Raw genomic sequence first — 20,658 nt, forward strand, 5'->3', positions numbered from 1 at the left:
TAGAGCAAAGAACGCGTCAGAAGTAAGAAGCTTCTTAGGGCTAGCAGGTTACTATAGAAAGTTTGTAGAGGGCTTTTCTAAGAAAGCGACTCCACTCACCAACCTGACCCGGAAGCAACAAAAGTTTAACTGGAATGATAAGTGTTAGGAAAGCTTCCAGTTACTTAAGGATAAGCTTTGCTCAACACCAGTACTTAGTGTCCCAACACCCAACGATAAGTTCGTTGTCTACTGCGATGCATCAAAGCTAGGATTGGGATGCGTGTTGATGCAAAACGACAAGGTGATAGCCTACGCCTCACATCAGTTAAAGGAGTATGAACAACGCTATCCAACTCACGATATGGAGTTGGCAGCGGTGGTCTTTGCGTTAAAAAAAAAATCTGGCGCCATTATCTTTACGGAGAATGGTGCAAGATTTATACGGACCACAAGAGTTTAAAATACTTCTTTACGCAGAAGAAGCTCAACATGAGGCAGCGCAGGTGGTTAGAATTAATCAAGGATTACTAATGCGAAATCCTATACCACTCAGGGAAGGCGAACGTAGTCGCCGATGCGCTTAGTAGGAAAGCTATGGGAACTTAGCAGCCTTATCCGGAATAGAAAAGCCGCTACAGCAGGAGCTTATCAGTGCCAGAATAGAAGTGGTTGTAGACAAGCTGGCTAACCTGTCTATCCAATCAAATTTGTTAGAGGATATACGAATTGGCCAAGGACATGACGACACACTAGCATCACATATGGAAGCAGTCAGAGAAGGCAAGAATACAAATTTCTCAATATCTAGCCAAGGATTATTGAGATATAAGGATCGGGTATGCGTGCCAAGTGATCAGAGTATTAAGAAGATGATCCTAGAAGAAGCGCACAGCACCCCATACTCAGTTCATCCAGGGTCTACCAAGATGATCAAGACAATCTATTGGTGGCCAGGGATGAAAAAGGACATAGCAGAGCATGTATCTAAGTGTTTGGTATGCCAGCAAGTGAAAGCGGAGCATCAGCGGCCTGCAGGTTTATTGCAACCGCTTAGCATACCAGAATGGAAGTGGGACGATATAGCCATGGACATCGTAATGGGTCTGCCAAAGACGAATAAGCAGCATGATTCCGCTTGGATAGTCATAGATAGACTAACCAAGTAGGCTCATTTCCTGCCTGTTAAAACTTCATGCACGGCAGACCAATATGCAGACATCTACATCCAAGAGATTGTACGATTGCATGGAATCCCCAAGACGTTAGTGTCAGATAGAGGATCAGTATTTACGTCAAGATTTTGGAGAAGCTCACAACAAGCTATGGGTACTAAGTTAAGCCTTAGTACAGCTTTCCATCCTCAGACAGATGGGCAGTCTGAGCATACGATTCAGATTTTAGAGGATATGCTACGCGCATGTGTACTTGATTTCGGAGGGTCGTGGAACAAGTACTTACCACTGATCAAGTTCTCGTACAACAACAACTACCAGTCGACGATCGGGATGGCACCTTATGAGTTGCTATATGGAAGAAGGTGCCGATCACCGTTGCACTGGGACGAGGTAGGAGAAAGGCAGCTTCTAGGGCCCGAAGCTGTTAGGCAAGCTCAAAAAGCAGTAACGCTTATTAGACAGCATATGCTGGCTGCTCGAAGCCGACAGAAAAGATATGCGGATACCAAGCGACGCGATGTGGAATTCTAAGTTGGAGATCAAGATATCTCCTATGAAAAGTGTCAAGCGGTTCGGAAAGAAAGGCAAGCTTAGTCCCCGATTCATAGGTCCTTTTAGATATTGGACAAAATGGGAACAGTTGCGTATAGACTAGCCCTACCGCCAGCACTAGCTGATAGTCACAACGTCTTCCACATCTCAATGTTACGCAAATATGTGTCAGACCCATCTCACGTCCTCAAGTACGATACCATAGCGCTCCAGAAAGACTTAAGTTACGAGGAACGACCGATTAGCATCCTAGATAGATGGATGAAGTAGTTACGGTCTAAGAGCTTTCCTATAGTCAAAGTCCTATGGAGCAATAGTTCTGAATGCGAGGCAATGTGGGAGTTGGAGGAGGACATGCAAGGCCGGTATCCGGAGTTATGTGATAAGTAAATTTCGAGGACGAAATTCTTTTTAGTAGGGGAGAATTGTAGAGTCCAAGAACTTTACTTAGCTAAGATAGATAATAGTATGATAGTATTTATAGCATTATCTTTGTTATTGTGGATTTTTGGTTCAGACCGGGAATTATTTGGACACTCATAGTAGTACTTATAGATTTTCTAAGTTTAATCTATAGTTTAAGAATATTAAGTTAACCTAAGGTTTGATTAATGTGACTGATATTAAGGATTATATTATTATATTATAAGGTTTAGACATCAACCAATAGGATTTTAAGCACATGTTTTGAATGGTAATTAAGGATTAAGATTTTTGAGGATTAAATATAATAAGGAGTAAAGTTTGAATGTTATAGGGTCAGTCAGCAGCTTTGAGTACGTTGAGGGCTTAGTCAAGGCTGTTTACTCCATTCAAACTTAGCTAAAAATGTGTAATTTCGTGTTTAAATATTCAGCGAGTGCCGATATATCGCAGCTATAGGGGGCGATATGTCGCAGCACGTAGATACGGAAAACACGAAACGATGCACGGTCGCCTCGGGCATACTGGCCCAGGCGATATATCGCCTACAGGGGGCGATATATCGCCTCCTTCAGCATATGTTCAATTGTTTTTGAATTCTTTTCCTTTCAGCCATTCAAACTTCTTCATAAGTCCAGCATCTTTTGAACGAGTCTTCAGCCTCTGCTGAACGATTATTCAAATGATTTTCACTTAAAAAGCCATTATTTTTATTCAAGTAAAATCAAGATACTTTCATTCCAAAACTCTATAAATAGGACCTAGTACCCAGCCATTATTCACCATTTGCTCTAAGTTCAGAAGCTGCTAGTGTTAAGTGAGTGTGAGAGTGTAAACACCTGGTTTGGGGAAAAATCATAAGCTTAAACATCATAAGCTTATCAAACACTTTGGGAAGTGAGTTCTATAGTATTTCGGTTGTGGTTAGATTGATCTTGCAAATCATTGAGGTAACCAAAACTCTAGTTCCTTTCTGTATTATGTTTCCTTTCTCTTAGTCTTCTACTCAATTTCCTAACCTCATTCTTATTTTGGTTAGGGAATCCAAGTTCTTAAGCACTTAAGTTGTGGTAAGCATATTTTCTTTTAATGGTTTAGTCTTCCTATTCTCTTTCATTTCATCTTCTTCTTAAGACTCACTCTTTCTTATGGTTTTAGGAGTGTTCCAAAAGTCCTAACTCAGTCCATTATATCCCGGTAACTTTGGTAAGGAAAATAGGCTAGAATCAACATGTTATGTGCTTATGTTATCTATATGATTTATGTTAGTAAAAGTGTTATGATATGTATATGTGTATGTTTGTAGGCTTGGGCATATGACCCATATGACTAACAAGACCCCAAATGGGTTATGGGCATATGACCTACTTAGCTAGTAGGACCCCACTAATCCCATGGGCATATGCTTGTTTAGTCTATGGGACCCCAAGTAATAATGGCCATTATAATAAGTGAATTATGTGTTATGATATGTCTTTACGTTATTATGAAATTATGTTTATGTTTATGACTATGTGTTAGATTTTCCTTGCTGGGCATTAGGCTCACTCCTTTCTGTTTATGTGCAGGAAATAAGCTTTAGAGGCGGAAAGATTCGTGACGCTTAGAGGATGTGTATCGATGGTGAATGGAGTCAAGGGGCCGAGCGTTATTCGATTCGAGGATGTAGTCTTGTTTATGTTTTTTATGGTTTTAAATGTACTTTCCGCATTTTCTATGTAATTCTTTTTAGTTTTTAAGTTATTTTTGTTTTAAAGACAATGGGTACCCATATCCTACTTATTTTATGAAAGTAACCTTTGTTTCCATAAGTTTTCAATAAAATTATGGTATTTCCGCAAAAATGTAAGTTTTATGTATAGATTCGTTAATGGTCCAAGTAGTCTAGATTAGTGGGTCGTTACATATTGTCAGGATAAGCACATCAATACCTAAGACATCACTTGTTACACGGTGAAATATATTGTGGACAAAAGGTAAGTAAAGTACTCAACTGCAACACAAGAATTATGTGTTATGTGAAAGTATGCATTATATGAATATTTTGTGAGTAAGTGGTATTAACATACAGTGACACTTCATCATAAATTTGTATGCATAGCATAATAGTGATATGGTAAATTATTATATGATATAAGACCATGCATGATATTATGATGATTAATTATATGATGCCTTTGCAAGTTTTGTGCAACATAAAAGAAAGTTGTAATAAGAAGTTTAAGTTCAGTGCCACTGTTTTGAAAAGGCAAATGAAAGTGTTAATAAGTGTAAACGGAGGCCTATAGTAGGCTTATAGTGGCTGCCCAATAATTTGGGCTAGGTTTAGTGAACCAATTATATTGTTTGCCATATTTCCGTTTTTATTTCTCCTCCATATGAGTTATTGTTATATGTATTGACACCACAGTGTGTGGCCGCCTTAACTCTTGAGCCTGACGGGGCAACGATGGAATAAGGTTTTTTAATGTGCCCTACTGTGGTGAAGGCTAGCCGGAGGAGAACCCATGGGATTTTGTATTATATGTGTAACAAGCCCTGCAGGCATTGACCAATTCAAACAGTGTGCACAATATTAAGGGGCCCAAAATTTAAAAAAAAGAAGTTGTATATGTCCATTGATATTGGGTAATCATTAGCATTGCATGCATTACTTTGCTTACTGAGCTTTAGGCTCACAGTTGTCTTGTGTTGCAGGTAGAGAAAGAAATATGTGAATGATATGAGGAGAACTGAAGCATGGCCCTGACCCTGATTTGTACATATGAACACATCGACCTTTTTGTGGGTTATTTCAGTTATCAGTGAGATGTTTGTAATAAAGTGTGAAGTTATGTTTTGAAAATAAATTGGGTTATTTAATACTTATGTATAATATGTTTGAGACACACTTTATGTTTAATGTAAATAAGGTGAAATAAGTTTTCAAGTTTTTAAAAAAAAAAAAAAAAAAAAAAAAAAAAATGTCCAGACTTCCGTTGAAATAAATTATGATATAGTTTTAAAACGTAACACCTCAAATATGGTTTTTAACTAAAATAAGTGAGGGTGTTTCAGGTATTGCTTACGGTTGCAGTAGCCCACCAGGTCTTTGGTGTTCTGCTTTCACTTATTGACAAACCAAGTACTTGGCTATGTATCTGGCTATGTCCCTCTTCATTCCCAGAAACCAATACATGGACGCAAGTATACGTAGTTGTGTCAAGTAATAAATTCCGTAAGAACGGATATCGTCCCACAGAGACTATCTCCCAAGTACCACTAATTGATTATCGAAATCTATTTGGTTAATTAAAATTTAAGTGAACAATTAAAAATAAAAGAAATCCTATAAACTATGAACCAAAATTAAAGAACTGGAAACAACACAATGAATCAGTATTTAAGAATCAATAATAAAAACAACCTAGGAATTAATTTCATCAACTGTTCATCCTTTTAATTTTAATAATCAAATCTAAATCTCTCTTTCTATTCTAATAGTGGGTTAATTTATTCGATTCCTATTCTTTTTCAAGACATAAGATCTCAATCTATATGCAAGTTTTCTACATTTCTGTGATAAACTTAAACATATAAAAGGCATTAAACATGAAAACCTAATTACTACACAAGTCATATAGGTACTTTCGTCCAATATGCACCCCATGTCTATATAATGATAGCATATTCAATTCTCATCTTTTGAATTTTGAATCAAAAAAATTAAATCAAGCAAATAGTGATCAATTATTTACTAGCATTAAACACACATCATATAGATTAGAATAGAAAAGAAGTATCAATAGAAATTCTTAATAAAATTAAATAGAAATCCCAGTGACTACATTAATTCCTAGATAAAATAAATTAGTTCATAAATGCCATGATGAAAATAAACTGCAAATAATTGTTCATAAAATTAACCTAAAGAATTCAGATGAAAAAGAAAACTAATTACAGCAGCCTCTTTTTATCTAGGGTTATAAAACTTCCAGTCCTCTAAAAATCGCAGAATAATGTCCCTTAAATAGCCCTCAAGTGTTCCCAAGTGAATAGACCAGATTACCCTTCAAAAAGTTGTCTAAAATCTGAAAATCGCGTCACCAGCGCTGTAGCGCTATTAACAGTGCCAAAATCCCTCAAAATTTGGTGCACTTGCGCTGTAGTGCTCTTATTATGGCGCTGTAGCACTAAAGTCAGAATAGAACGAAACTCGTTTCGAACAGCCTGCAACGTCAGCTCATCGTATTTTGATCATAACTCCGAATTGAATGATTAAAAAATATATGGAAATCTAAGAGAAATATCTACAACTTCTATTTCTAAAAGTCTTTCCAGAAAGTGAATAAATCATGATCAAAATGCGGCTTGAAGTCTCAGACTTGCGTTATAGAGCATAAACGACGTGTGTTGAGCATCTTCAATGTAGTATTTTCCACACATAATGTCTTGAAACTCTACAATCAACACGAAATTCATCTTATTTATCATATTTAACATGTTTATTCTCATTTCACTCCATATTATGTAATTGACCATTAAAACCTGAAACAAGAAGAAAACAAGCATAAATCTGCACTAAACAATCCTAAATAACTAAAAACACAACCTAAAACGATCTCTAAAACAAACCTAAAATGACCCTAACACAGTTTCATTACTTCTACACCATATAATACTCGTCCAAATTAGCATTCAGACACAAGAATTTTCAAACCCAAAATATAAGCTTAGAAAATTCATATAATTGATGATAAGATCAAGTAAACAGTTTATCATTTCTAGCATAAATTATTAAAGTGGTTATGTTATGTATACTTTTGTTTTACATGGAAGACTTTGAGATTTCACTTTTATTTATTTTACTTGAAAGAGTTTGAGATTTCTTCTTTTATCAATTTTTCTCATTATAATTTTGTTTATTTCTTAAGGTCTTTCACGCAGACTATGATAGGATGCTCAAGTCTTTTTTCTTTTGTTTTTTTTTTGCAGAAAAAATACATTGATAGGATGCTTAATTATAAGTCTTGAGAGTTACATTTTCTGGATAGGATCGATGTCTTTTTCTTTCTTTTCTATATTAATTTCAGATATTTTTTTAAATATTCTATATTATTCTTACTTAAACACACACTGATGTCACAGACATACTCACCCAAATATGCCTTCCAATTTTCTCATTGATGAAAAAATACACAAATAATAACTTTCCACAAGGATCTCTCTCTGGGAAATATCACAAAGCTAGACGACTCCCTTCTGGTACGGAAATATCACAAAGTTATACCAACCAGCACTTGCTGCGAACTTGGATTATGAGTTTCCCTTGTTCTTCCTTGGATTCACTACAAGAATTTGTACTAAACATGTCCTTTTTTAAGCTCTCCCTACTTTTGTTCTTTGGTGTTTTTGTTGAATTTCAGATAACAACTATGCAGTATTTTTAAAATTTATAATTGCTTTGTCATTTGATTTTCTTCTGCTGTATGTTTTATGAAGACAACATTTGAGGATGGTTTCCCTGCGGAGGCAACAACTGTTGAGGAATATTTGCAGCAGGTACGTTAGTCTTAAAATTGTTTGCATCTGTGCTTGTTATCCTTTCTTATTTATTTAAAAGATATTTTTTGCTTTCTCTACTTGCTCAGGGGTAGCTATCCTTTTATGTTACTTTTGTTAGAGTGGTTTGAATGTGTTGGCATAGTGTTATAACCAATTTAGCTACTTAAAACAATTATTCGAATTTTCTAAAATACAAGTGTTTATTCAAGTCATTGGTACTGACTGTTGGCATGTGAATTAGTTTTATAGTCTCTTTCTCTCTCTCTCCTCTATAATATATATATTTATATTTTGTTAAGAACAGAGAATCATTCAATATATAGCCGCAAACAAGCTTGAAAATTTAATTGATTCTGAGAAAATAGTTGTTCTTCTAACAACTTGATATACTTTGGGAAATATCACAAAGCAAGACGACTCCCTTCTGGTACGGAAATATCACAAAGTTATACCAACCAGCACTTGCTGCGAACTATATTCAACCAAAGAAAATCGTACTAAAGTATATATATATATATTCCGTTAACTTATACTTAATATTCTTATATTTAATAATAGAAGATAAATCTAACTTAAACTTAAATAAAATTAAATAAACTAAAATATGATATTTTTGAGATATTTTATAATAATAATTATTTAAAAATAATAAATAGTTAAATAAATTAAAATGTGATATTTTTTAAATATTTTATAATAATAATTATTTAAAAATAATAAAATCATATTTTTTATAACTTAAATTAAATTTAATTAAACTTAAACTTATTTATTAGAATAATATCATATTATAACATATAATATAATTTACTGTCAATTAGCAAAAAATTTTAATATTTAATATTACATAAACATATAATATATAATCTCAGTTGTCACTCTCAAATTCAAAAATTAGAACAAACATAAACTTAAATAAAAATAAATAAATTATTTAATTAAAATATGATATTTATTTAAAATTTATACGACATTAATATAAATTTAATAAAATTAATTAATAAAGGTTGTGTTTGGTTAAATTTTTGTTTTTGAATTTTTTAAACACAAAAATAGAAATATTATTTTTATTTTTAAAAAATAAAAATATGTTTGATAACTATTTTTGTTTTTTGTTTTTAAAAATAAAAAATAATAAATTCGTTTAATAACTTTTATTTTTATGTTTTGTTTAGCAATATAAAATGAGGTGGTGATTTGAAGAAGAGAAGAAAAATTTAACTAAAAGTTGAAAATAATTTTAAAAAATTTTGAAAGTGAAAATTTTATATTTTCAAAATTTAATAAATTTTGTTTAAAATTTAAAAAAATAAAAAATAAAAATAGAGTTACCAAACACTATTTTATGTTTAATTGTAAAATTTTTAATTAATTAAATAAATAAATGTTTTTTAATGGTTACCAAACAGCACCAAATTCTATAAATAAAATTAAAAAAAACGTTGATCTATTTAATATATATATATTTATATATACCCTGCTAATGTACTAAAAGCTAATAACCCCTAAGTAGATATTGGGCATGTTTGGCATAGCTTTTACTTTTAGATATAAGAAGAAGAGAAGTAAAAATTTGAACTTTCTAATTCCTGTTTGGATTTATATTTTGAAAGAGCTTTTCAGAGTGTTTGGTATATACTGCATAAAACCACTGATAAAATAAATATCAAATTTAACCATAAATATATGTTTATAATAATAATAATAATAATATATGTTGTTGACGCCGTTTTTCGTCAATAAGTGAAAGAAGAGCACGTAAACAACAAACAGTAATGACCAATTAAAATATAACAACACAAAACACGATTTTTTACGTGGTTCAGCAGTTAAATCTGCCTAGTCCACGAGTCTCTGTTATTAAACTCAAGATTATCTCTGAAAATTCTTAAGCATGAATTCTTCAGAGTTTTCTCTTAAGATTCAGAATTTCGGTCCTTTACAATGGTGCATGACCTCTCTATTTATAGAGAAGGTTGCAGAATACTATCCCACATATTTTGGGTAGTTACTCTTTTTGTGTAAATAAAATAAATGGCTTTAAATGCCTATAATCATATATAAAAGGAAACGTTCCCTGAAGACCAGGGGGCGTATAACTAACCAAATAATATCCCACGACTTTAGGGGATTTACAGTAATAAATGAAGATTACGTCTCTTATGGACGACACTTGTAGATATTCACGGTTTTTATCATATATCTCCAAGGCCTTAGCCTCCCAGGTTTCTCGTCAGCTTTCGAGCTAATGACATCTCCCGAGATCACACGGCTTTCGAGATCATATGTGCGTCGAGCTCGGATGACCCCTGATCCGAGGTCATCCCTGAGGATAGATGCGTCTCCGGAGCTCCCTTTCGAAATCGTGAACACTTCGAGGTCACGATATTCGAGGTCGTCTCAGTCTTGCAGGCTCGATATTTAGTCCTGGAGCATACTCTAAACCTTACGAGTCCATTCGTTTGTGAATCCAACTTTCGAGGTTACATTCAACATAGCTCGAAATCTGGGTATAACATATGTTATGTCTGAATTCATTTGAAAATTAATCGTTCTTTTGAAGAAAAAAATCCAATTACATACATATATGAATTAATATTAATTAATAGATAAAAAATCATAAAAATCTAAAATTTTAAATTAAATATTCAAATATAAAAATCTAAATGTAGTTAGAGAAAGAAATTCTATATATAAAACAATAACAAGAAAAATAAAAACTAAAAAAATCGTAGATTTAAAAAAAAAAATTAGATAGAATATTTTTTAAGAAAAAAGAAATCGTATTATATAACTGTTATATTCACAATTTAGGATAAAGATGTAATTTATTTTTTTGTTTTATAAAAAATAAGGGTAAAATAGGTATTATGAAAGATTCATTAAAACAAGAAAATAGCTTCCCGTGTTTTTTTAGAAGTCTTTCCTGAAAAAGTTGGTGAGTCAGTGCTTCTCTTAAAAATTTTTCTAAATTCAAAAAGTTCTTTCTATATTTCATCCAAACACACTTAAAAGTAATTTTAAGACTTCAAAAACTCTTCCAAAGCCAGGCCAAACAAACCATTCTAAGCTTTGCATTTATTTCCAACTATGTCACCTTTTTTTATCATATATGGTAATCATTATGCATTGATTTTGTTTTGTTTCTTACCAGAAGAATTTAGTAAACTGTAGGTCCCATAAATATATATTAATTATTCATATTTTATTTTTTCATTCTTTTAACTAAGTGCCACCACCAATCCTTTTTCTAACACAGTTCCATCTTTTCTTCTGCGTGTTTTATTATTATTTCTTTATTAAATAATATTGTCTTACACTTTTGCCACTTAATTGGTTTTCCCATTACTTTTTATATATATATATATATATAAATAATAGATTATACCCAAAAAAATATTCTTATTGATGTTATTAATATATATATATATAAAAGATCAAATATTTTTAACCATTAAAAATATGAAAATGAGAGAATACATGTTTTTTTCTACTCTAAAAAAAATATTAATGTTTTTAATTTCTAATGCAAACTAATGCGTATGAAATTACAAATTATGAATTATATTTCAAATAAGTTTTTAAATATTTATTTACCACTTGCTCTTTCAAATTTTATTTTAGAAAATAATAAATTAAGTAAAAAACTATCAATCTTCTATTACAATTTTAATAATACATAATTAGTTGAAATTGATAAAGATATGCTTTTGATTATATTATTTTTTCATAGAATTAAAATTATTATTGTTATTAAATAGCACGTACATTGTAGGTGTATATGCTTATTAGATGTTCGCTAGATAAATACATAATTACAATTTATTTATTTATATATTTATGTTTTTTTAAGAGATCATGTTTTATTGTGTTATTTGTTGAGCTTATTGAGAAATCTTCTATATATATATACTAGATACAAACAATGTGCAATATGCACGTTTGCTTAGTTTTATTTATAGAATTTATTAATTATTTTTATTGAATTTATATTAATGTCATATAAATTTTGAGCTAAATATTTTATCTTAATTAAATAATTTATTTATTTTTGTTTAAGTTTATGTTTATTCTAGTTTTTGAATTTGGGAGTGACAACAAGAGATTATATATTATATGTTTAATGTAATATTAAATATTATACATATATTTTAAGTTTGTTGTAAGTTTTTCCTGTGACGGGAATATTTGTTTATCTAAACCATGTCCAGCAATAAGAGTGCTCTTATTATATTGCTTGTGAAGCTTAAGAGCTTACCTTGGTCAACAGTAAGAGAATAACCATTAGGTCCACGACCATTGATGAGAATTCCATCAGGAGAAGGAAGCTTCTTACCCCCATCAAGATGGGCTTTCAAATCCTACACACAAACACAAATTATAATCATCACTTACATTACCATCTAGTATAATCAAGTTAAAGAAGATAATTAAGCAAGTACACAAAAATGCCGTGAAATTGAATTGCGTGTCTTATATATCAGCTCCCCTTGTAACTTGAGAGCAGAACATGGTCAACTCATGAGAGAGACATTCTTTAAACGACTTGGACATGGTTGAAACGACAACTTTTGAAAGAGATATATTTTAAGCCAACACAAGTGACCCATTCAAACCATTAAATTAAATGAAGAGTAATGATATGGGCACACAAAATTTTCATGAAAATATTGTACAATATTTATTTATTTAAAATAAGATGCATTATTTAAAAAAGAAGTGTCACACTTCATTATTGTGTGTAATGTGTTGGGTACGAAATAAATAAGCATGACCACCCACTTGGTGGTATTTAATTTCGAACTATCAATGTACCTATAAAAGTAGATCACATTCACATAGAACGACTAATAAACAATTTGTATAAGGAAATGTGCATACCGTGTGGTTGGACTTGTACCAATCCCCAATAAGAACAGTGTAATCACCAGCAGGGTCTGGAAAAGGAACAGGGATTCTTGGTCTGCTAAGGATTCTAATACCTCCAAATCCACCAGCAGCTTTGTGGAATGCAAGAGAAGGAAAATAGTAAAAGCTCCCAATCTGATCCTTCACTTGGAGAATGTATGTGAAATTCTTGCCAGGGGGTATTGGGCATGTGGTCCCCCATACACCATCTTCAAAAGAATTTCTCCTGTTTTGAATTCCATTCCTATAACCACACACAAAACGACATCACTCCTCTACCTGCCAAAATTTAAACCCCATCATCTAAAATAAGCCATCATTAACTATGCATTGTTGTTTGAGCTCCCAAACTTTGAGGCAGCTAATAATGAATCAATAAAATTGGACTTAATTGATGGCAACCAAATTTGCATGTGCAGAGAAAACCCCACAGTGCAAGTGTCTCATCTCATTTTTGGAAGCTACCGCAAGTAGCTACGCATTATTAATTCAACTGGGAAGTCGGTGGCCAAAGTTATTAATTAAAAATATAAAGGGAAAAACCACTTATTTTTTCTACTTTTGATTCTGTGGTATCAGATTACCAGGAATCGAAGAATTTATAGAAATTCGAAAAAATACAAAAGCCAATGCCTTTATACTTCTCCTACTCATAATTCTGCTACTGTTCCCTTTTGTAGTCCACTTATAAAATAAAAATGTCACCATTAGACTTGAACCAGCTGTCGTTTCTCTATTATTAGAATAATCATGTTTTAACTAATGACAGCTAAATGAAAATGAATCTCAAGTGTCAATGTTCTAATATTTTGTTTAATAATTCATCTACTACTAATAATACCTACATTAAATTAATCCTACTTACACTTAAGTTGGTTTAGTCAATACTAACAGAGTATAGTCTAGATTTGGACTTTTGCCACTGATACTATAAACACCTAAAAAGCATGGTTTTTTGTGGGACCCTAATTGCAAACCAGGCTTTGTTTTTCTATAACTGAATTGATAATGAACCAACAAGATAGGAGTTTTTCTCGGCAGAAAATCTTTCCATTTTGCCATGATTGCGGGGAATTTAATATCATAAAGTGAAAAGGGAGTATCAGGTTACAGAAATCTGAAATTTCCAGATCTAAAAATAAAGTTATGATCAACCAGAATTTTCATAAAGCAAAATCACATGATTCACATGAATTGTATTAAACAGTTCTCGTAATCACATTGTGAAATAAAGGTATCAGCTTAAATGCTTCTAAATTAAGATTAGCTAAAAGCAAAATTAATTGATAGTTAATTAGTGCAGAGAGAGAGAGAGAGAGAGAGAGAGAATGATTTAGTTTACCAAGAAAGGAGAAAAGGCTCGTCCAAGCTATTGTAAACATTGATAATGAGATTGTCATTAGTAACCGAATGAATATCTGGTCCTGGAAATTGTCCATTGATAAGGATTCCCTAGAAACAAACAGATCAGAACGGTTTCACCACACAGTCAGATCAGATCAAAATCAAAAGATCAAAAAAAAAAAAAAAAGAAGCAAGATAAATACCTGTTGGCGAACACTGAGCGGGTAAATGTCACCATAAGTGACATTCCAGTCAAAGAACCTGTAAGGATCTTCAGCCCTAACAATGGCGAAGAGAGAAGCAGCGGCGAAATATAGCAGAGAACAGAGTTTGACTCTCGCTAAGCTTATGATTAGCGCCATGGAAACTGAATCAAATTGTTCAGTTTGCTTGTTCTTCTAAAATTGGACAATGGTAAGAAATGAGTGAAGAAGAAGAAGAAGAAGAAGAAAGGGAAAGCAGGTATTTATATGAGTGCTGTGCAGGAGAGAAGAGAAGAGAAGAGAAGAAGACAAAGAAAGAGAGGGAAATATAATTTTTTGTAAATAAAAACAAAATTAAAGAAAAATAAAAAATAAAAAATAATAAAAAAAGAGAGAAAATTGTGGTGTCGGTGGTCCGGTACTCATTGTTTGTTAACAATATATATATACTTTAATTTCATTTTAAAGAAGAATTTAATTTATTAATTTCTCTATTTTAAAATTAATATATAATTTTAAAAAAGGTGAAAAAATGAATTTTTCTTTTTTTAAAAATTAGTTGTTGGTAGTACATAATATATAAAAAAAAATATAACATTTGGTACTTTGGTTTAGAAAAGAAAATTTAATATTTTAGTAGTAAATTTGATAATAAGATATTTGTGTATTTAAATCAATTATGTAAAGGGTTTTTTTTAAATGATATTATTAGCTTTCCTTTTCTACTTCTTTGCCTCTTTTTCACTAAAAACCATTAAAAAAATTTAAACTTTTCTCAAACCCAAGTATTACCTTCAAAAGTTGTGTTTTACTCTATATATTGATTGGTAGATGTATACCTCATTTTCTTTTGGATTCATTGTATTAAAATCCAAGACAAAACCCACCTATATAAAATAATGATACACACACTCTCAAATTACTTATACTTTTTTATATTTGTTCTCATTCACTTTTTCTAATAATTCCTCACATGAAAATACTTAGGAATATATCTTTTACGCAGCGGATATTGATACTCTTTCCTTTACTCCCTGTAAGTCTTATTCCTTTTTGTCGCAGAGTAATAACAAAAGTGTAAAAACCTTTATTTGCTAACTTTATTGGCCAAGGCCTTTGAAAATTTCACCTCCTCTATTTTGTATTTTGTAAACATTTGTTGTTATTTTTTTAGGAGTGTTTCTAAGTAAAGATTAAGTTGTTCACTTTAATCTTTGTGTGTATGGTGAGTGCATTTGTCCACATATAGCTATCTCATTCCTTGTACCGGGTGGTATCTTTTGTGAACGTGTTCTAAGGATCTTCGGGAGAAAATTTCATCAAAGTCTCACTTCGGGATTTCAAGAGAATCAATGTTTCATCAAAACCAAATTCGTAGAGAAGAATACAACAAGATTGCGACAATAGTTTAAGAGGGAGTCTTATGACAACTCTATTATTAGAGTTATTTTACCACATTTTTATGCTAATTGTTGCTTAGTCTTTGAGTTTTTAAGTAACTTATTAAGTTTTTAAGTAATTTTGAATTTATTAGTCTTATTGTAATTTTTTAGATTTTTATATGTTTTTATAGATATTTTATTATAATATATTGTAGTTTAATTATTTGAAATTAGTGTTGTTAGATTAAAAATAAAAAATGTGATTTTATTGAACTTAATTGCCAAAGTAAATTAAATTTTAATAATATTTTCTTGGACTTAATATGAGTTATTTTATAATTGAAAATATTTGATTATAATTTAATGTTTACTTATTTTGTAGGATGTACTTTGCATTTTTGTTATGCTTGAAAATAAAGAGGAGAAAAGAAAAGAAAAGAAAAGTGTTAGTTTTGAAAGAAAAGAATGACAAAATGGTGATTTTGTAGCAAGGCCCGAAGCCCAACCCAACTCCTCCCAGCCACTCCATGGGCCGCCTGCACCCTTCGGCCCACCAACCCGAAGCCCAGCCTAGCTGCTCCGCCTGGCTCACCACCTCCTGGGCCCGCCTACCCCATTCCAGCCCGCATGAAGCCTCTGCCCAGCCTAGCCTCCCAGCCGTTTCCTTCACCCAGCCAGCCCACCGTGGGCCCACCAGAAGCCTAGCTGCCTCCCTGCCACAGCTCCCTTTGTGCTTATTGAGCCCAACAAATGCCTCGTTGTCTCATTGCCCCTTTAGGTCAAAAAATGCTACATTTTTACCCAATTTTTCTACACATTTCACTACAAAATTCATCATGACACCCTAGAATTTACCCATCTTGCCATATATTTACTTTATTTAATTAATCTAATCAATTTAATTAATTTAAGTTGATTATTTTAATACTCTCATTTTGGCTATAAATATGCAATTTCAAGACCATTTTAGGGTGCTTAATTTTTGGGGAACCATCATCTTTTCTATCATTCTCTCTTCCATTTTAGTGTTTTTCAAGAGTATTTTTCAAGTATGCCTTCTTTTTATTTTGTAATTTCTATTCTAGTTATGTGCTTCTAAATTTTTTTCATAAGATTATTAAGATCATGATGAAGCAACTTGTAACTAGATAATATTTATGTTGTATGTTGATTTCCCTTGTAATGCAACAAATTTTATGGATTTTTATTAGAAGTTGCTACACATTTCTTGAATACTCTAGAATATGCTAGATATTTGTAGAATACTTTACTCTAGAATTTTCTAGATATTTGTAGAATAAGATTGCTCTAGAATTTCTTATAAACATTTCTAGAATACTTAAGTCTAGAATTTTCTAGTTATGCTTGAGAAACAAATAAATTTGTGTAGATTAATCTAGAAGTGGTATTTGTAAAACAAATACATTATAAAAATCCAGAACAAATAATTCTAGCCACAAATGTAAAGTGGGCTAGCCATTATAAATACCCCTTCATGGGTAACAAATAGTGTAACTAGAAACTACAAACTATCAATAAAATTCTACTACTTTCTACTATCCTCTACTCTCTAAAACATAAACTTTGCTCCTCCAAATCCAAATTTCTTCACTTGTCCACTCAACAACATCAACTATGATATCATAACCCATCATTACTTTAGCCACTACTACTACTCACCAAATATTCTAAACTACAACAAATCATCACTATTTTTCCTGTCCCGAATTTACAAACCATCAATTTTTCTTCTTCATGTATGTCTTTTATTTTTAATATCTTATATTTTGGATTGTTAGATAATATTGTGTTTTGTTCTTTATTTTGCAAAACATAATATTCTTTGTGTAAGATGTTCTACTAAATTGTATACATCCAATGCTTAGAACAAAAATATTATGTTTTTCCTTATAAATAATATTATTTGATTTTTTTGTTGTTTGATTAGGTTGATTCACATTAAATACTTTGAATTTTTTTTTTAAAGTGAAGAAAAATCCTATCTTTTTAGAATTAATTTGTGCTTAAAATTATAAATCTATTTGGAAAATGATAGTTTGACTTATTTTAACTATCACTAAAACTTGGGAATCAATATACTAATAAGTATTATTAAACTTACATTTTGTGGATTCTAGTATCTTAATAATCTTTCTTTTACAACTTATTTTCAAATCATAATTGGTTTATTTTTATTCTCTTAAATAACTTTATTATTTAAATCTTTTATTTTATGTTCATGACATTAAATCTCATCAATCTTTGGAGCTAGGACAGAATTTATTAATTTTTGTTTAAAATAGTTTTCTTTTTTATTTTAGCCAACTCATTTGGGTTCGACATCTGATAACTCTACAAAATAGAGTTATTTTACCACTTTTTACGTGCTAATTGTTGCTTAATTCTTGAATTTTTAATTGATTTATTAAGTTTTTAAGTAATTTTGAATTTATTAGTCTTATTTTGATTTTATATATTTTTGTGTGTTTTTATAGTTATTTTGTTATAAAATGTTGTAGTTAATTATTTAAATTATTGTGTCTAGTTAGAAGTAAAAAAATGTGTGTTTTATTGAAACTAAATGTTAAATTAAATTAAATTTTAATTAATATTTTCAATGAATTAATATGATTTATTGGATAATTGAAAATATTTAATTGTGATTTAATTTATGTTTATTTTGTTAGGGATTTTGGTGTAGTTTTGCTCTTGAAAAACAAGAATAATGAAGAAAAAAAAATGGCATTTCAAGGAAAAGAAAGTAAAAATGTGGCATTTTCCTCTTCAGCCACACCAGCTCCAAGGCCCAGGCCTGCCTGGCCCAGCCATTTCCCAGCTCCCTGCTGCCTCTCATACAGTCGAATTCTCCCACAGTCCCAACCAAAGCCTTCAGCAATCTCCTTCACCAGCCACACGGGCCAGCTGTGTCCATTCGGCGCAACCATGAACCTTCTGCCTCCAGAAGCCCAGACGCCTGGCCCAACTCTAAGCTGCCTTCAGCAGCTCCACGCCTGGCACATCACGAATCCACCACATTCAGCAACTTGCCTCCTTTCCAATAGCTTCAATCTCCATTCGGCCAGCTCTCCACCGAAGCCCAGCCCATGAAGCCCACCAGGTGCCACCTTCCAGCTGCCCCAGCTAGACCCTTGCACCCCAAGTGCCACAAAGCTGCCATTTTTATTTTTGAGCCCAACAAAAGCAATTTGTCCCCTTGTCCCTTTGTCTCAAAATACCACTTTTTACCCAAACTTTTCTACACATTTTACTCCAAAACATCATTATTACACCCTATAATTTACCCTTATTTGCCATATTATAATTAATTAAATTAATTTAATCAATTTAATTAATTTAAATTGATTATTTTAATTATCATTTTTTGGCTATAAATAAGGGAGTTTAATGTCCATTTTGAGGGAAGAGGTTACCATACCAAAAATTCTACACATTTCAAAACCTCTCTATTCTCTTCATCTTCTTCTTCTTTTTGGTTATTTTCTATGTATTTTTAGAGGAAAATTTTGAAGGTTCATCCTCCAAATTTTCCTATTTATGTTTGTAATTTTTAGTTTGTATTTGCTATTCTAGTTATGTGTTTCTAATCTTTTTAAGATTATTAAGGTGATGATGAAACAATTTGTAACTAGATAATATTTATTTTGTATGTTGATTTCTCATTTTGTGCAACAAAGTTTATGGAATTTTCTTCTTCAAATATCTTCTTTCATCTTAAATATCATGTATTTTGGATTGTTAGCACATATTTACACTTTGTTTTTCATTAGTGCAAAAACATAATATTCTTTGTGTAAGATGTGTCATTAAATTGTACACATCCATGCTTAGAACAAAAATATTATGTTTTTCCTTATAAATAATGTTCATTGATTTATTTGTTATTTTATTAGATTGATTTACACTAAATGCTTTGAAATTATAATTTTGAAAAGTGAAGAAAAATCTTATATTTTTAGAAGTAACTTGTGCTTAAATAGAATATCTAATTTGAATAAGTAATGGTTTGATTAATTTCTACTATTACTAAAACTTGGGAATCAATGTACTTTTAAATATTATTGAACTTATATTTTGTGGATTTATCTTAATAATCTTTATTTTACTATCTTGATTTCTACTACTTTAATTTATGTTATATATATTGTCTTTAATATCTTTATTATTATCTTTTATTTTATTTTATTTTTATTGTTACAAATTCTCATTAATCTTTGGAGCTAGGTTAGAATTTATTAATTTTGATTTAAAATAGTTTTATTTTCGATTTAAGTCAACTCCTTTGGGTTTGATCTTGTGCTTACACGAAAACTATTCTATAAATACGATTCGTGCGCTTGCGAGTATAAATATTTAAAACATACCCGTTTTGGGTCCATCAACATCATTGCTTACACGATCACTACTCTATATGAGCGATTCGTACGCTTCCGATATAAATATTTAAAACATACCCATTTTGGGTCTATCATCTTACATTGTTTAAGTCAATACTTTTGTACACACTATTTCTTTACTAATTGGTTTATTTTCTGGACGTGGCACCGTTGATTTAGATAATTCAAAATGATTTCTGAACCACATAAAAATTATCGCGTGTTGATTTTTACCTGTTTTTCTGTTTCTGTCTTAAAACTCGTATCAATTGTGTTAACAATGCTAGAATCAGTCTAAACAACTTAATCAGTATTCCGTATTTAATTAAGTTTTTTTTTATCTCTAATCACTTGGTAATTTTAAAATACGGAATTTCCAAAAGAGTGAACTGGATCTTCAAACTACAGTCTTCCACAATTTCCTTTTATCACCTAGACTAGGGTGAGCAATTTTTAACACATGTGATAGGAAAATTATTGAGAAGAAGAAAGTAGTGATGGGCAGCCACAATAGGACTTTTTTGAGTCTAGATTTTTGCTTTTTTTTTTCACACTCCCTTCTGACAATCCTAGACTTAAGTCCCTATTTATAGCAACATTTTAGGGTTAATTTAATTTAATTAAATAATTAAAATAATAGCTTAAAAATTCATATATAGCTGAATATTAAATATTTTGTCAAGCCTTTGATTTTTTCATTTTTAAATTCAAAGCATAAAATCCTTTTAAATTTAAATATCATTATTTTCTA

At 31.2% G+C, this 20,658-nt stretch overlaps 1 protein-coding gene across 1 annotated transcript; it reads right to left on the reverse strand.

Moving 5' to 3' along the window:
- Nucleotides 1-11,849: 11,849 nt before the first annotated feature.
- On the reverse strand, nt 11,850-14,381 carry LOC133784550 (L-ascorbate oxidase homolog). The gene is made up of 4 exons (XM_062223845.1): nt 14,132-14,381; nt 13,927-14,036; nt 12,558-12,828; nt 11,850-12,037 (listed from the first exon to the last, which is right to left on the reverse strand). Exons 1-4 carry the CDS (start codon nt 14,288-14,290, stop codon nt 11,873-11,875), a joined length of 705 nt encoding a protein of 234 aa, XP_062079829.1. The 5' UTR covers nt 14,291-14,381; the 3' UTR covers nt 11,850-11,872.
- Nucleotides 14,382-20,658: the final 6,277 nt, after the last annotated feature.

This window comes from Humulus lupulus, chromosome 6, assembly GCF_963169125.1.
Source record: "Humulus lupulus chromosome 6, drHumLupu1.1, whole genome shotgun sequence".
Taxonomy (NCBI): Eukaryota; Viridiplantae; Streptophyta; class Magnoliopsida; order Rosales; family Cannabaceae; genus Humulus; species Humulus lupulus.